Below are 4620 nucleotides of genomic sequence, written 5' to 3'. Positions count from 1 at the left end.
AAGTTAAAAATTAGGAGCATTCGGGCCCTCCCAGGTGGCGCAGCGGGTTAAAGCACTGCACTGAGAAACTAAAGCCACTTCCACATGAGTTCGATACCCGCCTGCCCCGGAGGAGACCACATGGCGTGGCAGACCTCTCCTGACCCGCCTGCTGCTCCCCTCAACAGTGTACTTCGTAGATCTGCCTGTTCTGCTCCCCACTCTGTCTCTGGTGAAGCTTCTCACCGCCCCTGAGCCTCTGCCTGTACCCCAGTTCTGTATGCACGAATAAATAAATCTTTTTAAAAAAAAATTAGGAGCATTACTGTATTTACTTTATTTAAGTCCATTTTTCCTTGTTTAGTTTCAGTTTGGATAATATACACGATGTAGTCTTCCATTGAGGTCACCTACTATTATTGTGTTTCTTGTTAGTGTCTTGCTTTTTTGTCTATTAAGAGTTGGTTTGTGTATTTAAGTGCACCTGTATTGAGTATGTAACTATTAATGTCTGTTTGATCATTCTAGTGTCCATTTGTCTCTAATTATATTTTTAGCTTAAAGTATAATTTTTCAGAAATTTCAGAATAGATATTTCTGTTTTTTTCTTTGTATTGTCTTGAAATATCTTGTTCCAGATTTTGACTTTATATGTTTATGCTTATCATTGGCTTTGATGTAAGTCCCCCTGACACACAATCTGCATGCATCTTGCTTTCTTATCCACACTGCCATCCTGTGTCTTTTAGTTGGGACATCCAGACCACTCGTACGAGTGTGCTCAGCTCCCGCCATTCTTGTTTGCTTTCTGGTTGTTTTGTTTCTCTCTTGTTTCTATTCAATTTGGTCTATCTGGATGGTTTTTCCCAGTGATTCTCTCAATTTCTTCTTCAAAGTGTGTCTGCTCCATATTTTTGTTTTATCATTACCATGAGGGTTATATTAATGTTTTTATATCTATGTCTTTAGATATTGGTGACACTGTCATTTGAATGATAAATACTGAATTTTTTCTTTGTTTTTTGTTCTTTCATTTCAACCTTTTGAAATTTCTGATTCTTACTACTTATTCAGATCAATATTTTGTGTTGTTTGTTTTTTCTTGTCATGAAGCACCTACTATCAATGATGTATGGTGTGGGTAATAAAGTATCCTCTTGTGGTAAGTTGATGTACATGGATGAGATATTTTGATTTTTTCTGGATGTCTTTAAGTATATTTACTGATGTGGCTGACTCTATCATGATTTCTTGGTGTGTACAACTCAGTGTGTTTAAACAACTGTTTTCCTCTGCTTCTGGCCTCACCCACTGGTTTGTTTGTATCTTTCTCCCATTCTCCATCGTCAGAGCTACATTTCTAATTTCAACCTGGCTGGAGTCTTTATGAAATTAATTTTACATTCCACAGGAAAAGGACTCTTCCTTGTACATCTAGATGTTTGATATCCAGTATAACTTCTTTTTAACCTATGGTCTTTTCATTTAGGAAAGTGAATATCTTGAGTCATGTACCTGTGTTATACAAAACCTCAATCCTGCCTATTGCTCCCCTTCTCGTAGCTAAATAAGTGTATAATATATAGGGAAATTAGAGAATATGTTTCTTACAAACAGCTGATGGTGAGAATAAGAACAGGCGGAGGGGAATAGTAAAATAGTGCAGAATATATTATATAAAACTGTTTTCCATATTCTAAAATCAGGACTTAATAGAGAGCAAGAATTAGACTACAGTAATCAAATAAATTAGAATAAATTAAGCACAAAAAAATCAATGTATCATGCTTGTAAGTTTACATGTGCCAAATTAACCAAAATGATAGAAAACTGTGACAGTACATTTCCTTATGCAAAAAGTGTAACTTGTTCCATATGAGAAATAAAGCTGAGCAACACTTCAGTGAAATAGAAAATCTTGAGAAGTATGTTGTTTTAAAAGAAGTTACTCTCATGAAATCCATATTGTCTAATAAATAAATGGAAATTTCCAAATGTTTTTGATTGACAGTTGGAAAAAAAATGAGTAGGAAAATGGACAAAGTTAAAAAACTTACCACAGCAGCATAGTGTGCATAGCTCAAATTATATAGCAAGGTTGATTTCAAAAAGCAGAAATTCCAGTGAATATATAGAGTGAAGAAATTCAACAGTCACAATTCCTGACTCCAAGGGTTTTAGTTCTCTAATCATGGGAACTTCCTTTTCATGACATTTGATCCTTTCATAGATTCCTTCCCAATGAGTTTTTTCAGCGCCTCTTTTATGTCTTTGTTCCTCAGACTGTAGATGAAAGGGTTCAGCGTGGGTGTGACCACAGTGTACATCACCGACGCTGCTGAACTTGAGTGTGAATTGTGGGAGGCAATAGAGCTAAAGTACACTCCTAGTGTGGTACAATAAAACAAAAAGACAACTGAGAGGTGAGACACACAGGTAGAGAATGCTTTATATTTTCCCTGTGTTGATGATATTCCATGTATAGTGGACATAATTTTAGAGTAAGAGTAAAGTATACCAGCAAAAGGGCCAACACCAAATAGCCCATCTGCACAATACATCAAGATATCATTAACAAAGGTGTCAGAACAAGCAAGTTGGAACATCTGATTGATTTCGCAGAAAAAGTGTGGGATTTCCAGTTCCATGCAGAAGGATAATCGCAACACCATTAAGCTATGTGACAAGGAGTGCAGGGCACTAATGATCCAGGACAGCAGGACTAGCAGACCACACTGGCGGCGATGCATGATGAGCATGTAGTGTAGGGGATGGCAGATGGCCACATAGCGGTCATAGGCCATGACAGTCAGGAGAAAGTCATCCACCACTCCAAAGAATAATGCAAAATACATTTGTGAGATGCAACCTTCATAAGTTATGAATTTGCTCTGTGTTTGTATATTCAATAGTGTCTTAGGGATTGTTGTTGAGGTGAAACATATGTCTACAAAAGACAAGTTGGAAAGGAAGAAATACATGGGTGTGTGTAAGTGAGAGTCTGAGATTGTGGCTAGGATGATGAGTACATTCCCAAACACAGTGATTAGGTACATGCAAAGAAAAAGTCCATAAATGAGAGGCTGTAGTTCTGGTTCCTTCGATAATCCCATGAGATAAAATTTTGTAACCCATGTGTGATTTTCTAGTATCATGTAGTGATATTTATGACTAGAAATGAAAAAAGAATAATTAATGTTTACAAATTGAAATGCTAAAAATTTATTATTCAGTCAATAAATCTATTATATCTTTATCATCTATGTATGTATCTAACTAATCTATTTCTCTGTGTGTGTATAAATCAACCACCTTTAAATGGTCTTCCACATCATCTCTTTCTGTCCCATTCATTCTTTTCTCCCAAGAGGCAATACATTTTAGTGTTTTAATAAAAATTCTTTCATGAATTTGAAGAAAATAGTCTGAGTCCTGGCTTAATCTTGAAAAAAAAAAAAAGCAATTGAATCAACAAAGACAAAGCAACAAAATGAAAAATAAAAGATTTCTTTAAAAGTAACAGTATTTTAAATGATCTCTGAGATGTCACTAGTGAATAAGAGTCTCATTAGAAAGGCCCAGGAGGTTAAGAGAAGAAAGGTCAGAAAAACATTTGAGGAAATGCTGGTTGCACAAGTCCCTAAGATGATGAAGGAAACAGACATCTAAGTATACAAAATCCAGTGAGTACCAAATAAGATAAACTCAAAGAGATTCAGAACAAAACACATTATTACAAAAACAGTAAAATTTGGAGATTGAGGATCTTAAAAAGTAGGATGGAAAAATGACTTTTTGCTATCAGCATTTTCCAATAGAATCTTTAGAGGTCAGGAAGAGTGTTATGACAGATTCAATGTATTAAAACAGTCAAACTTCCAACCAAGAACATATTTAAAATTGAAATTGCAAAGAGAGTTCAAGAGCTTCACAAATAAGAAAAACAGAAGTTCATTACCAATAAACTGAAATTGCAACACATTAACACATTATATAAACTGAAAGGAAATGGTACTAACAAGAAAGCATCAAAAAAATCTCACCAGAAAAGATCAACATATATTAACAATTAGTGAATCAATCACTTATCAACCAAGCCTGAGTGCAAAAAATAAAAGTAGTAAAATAGTTCAAAAATGAATAAATGTAAGGATCAAAAATGCAAAGCTTTTGAATATGATTAAATATAAGTAGTTATCAACTCAAAATAACTGTTGTATACTAATGAAGTTATACTTGACTTTCATGATAACCACAAGTCAAAAATGTGCAGTAAATACACAAAGGAATAGTGAGAGGAAGGTATTCACACCACTGAAGAAAGCCATCAGATATCAAGGGAAGAGAGAAAAAAGAAGAGGGAACAAAGAGGAACTATGACTGTCACCAGAGAAAAAATGGACAAAATGGCAATGCATGTTACCTTTCTATAGTTGTTTTAAATGTAAATGGATTAATTTTCCAACCATAAGACATAAAATGGCTAAATAAATAAAAGCAAAACAAAAGCCAACTATAAGTTGCATACAAAACTCACTTCAGGGTTAAGGACACAAAAAAATTGAGAATAAAAGGGTAGGAAAAAAGTCCATATAAATGGAATAAAAAAGGGAGTTGGTATAATTATACTCAAAAAAGACA

At 34.6% G+C, this 4620-nt stretch overlaps 1 protein-coding gene across 1 annotated transcript; it reads right to left on the bottom strand.

The window, feature by feature from the left end:
- Positions 1–2168: 2168 nt before the first annotated feature.
- LOC101630982 (olfactory receptor 7A17-like) lies at positions 2169–3134 on the bottom strand. Its single transcript, XM_004688750.1, has one exon. It carries the CDS (start codon positions 3132–3134, stop codon positions 2169–2171), a length of 966 nt encoding a protein of 321 aa, XP_004688807.1.
- Between the last annotated feature and the right edge of the window lie 1486 nt (positions 3135–4620).

The sequence above is a fragment of the Condylura cristata genome, unplaced genomic scaffold (genome assembly GCF_000260355.1).
Source record: "Condylura cristata isolate star-nosed mole 26May11 unplaced genomic scaffold, ConCri1.0 scaffold00025, whole genome shotgun sequence".
Taxonomy (NCBI): Eukaryota; Metazoa; Chordata; class Mammalia; order Eulipotyphla; family Talpidae; genus Condylura; species Condylura cristata.
This window is presented reverse-complemented; position numbering and strand designations above follow the sequence as displayed.

Bases quoted from the DNA above. Each gene is read 5' to 3' on its own strand.
- LOC101630982 (XM_004688750.1), bottom strand. From the start codon at position 3,134: ATGATACTAGAAAATCACACATGGGTTACAAAATTTTATCTCATGGGA.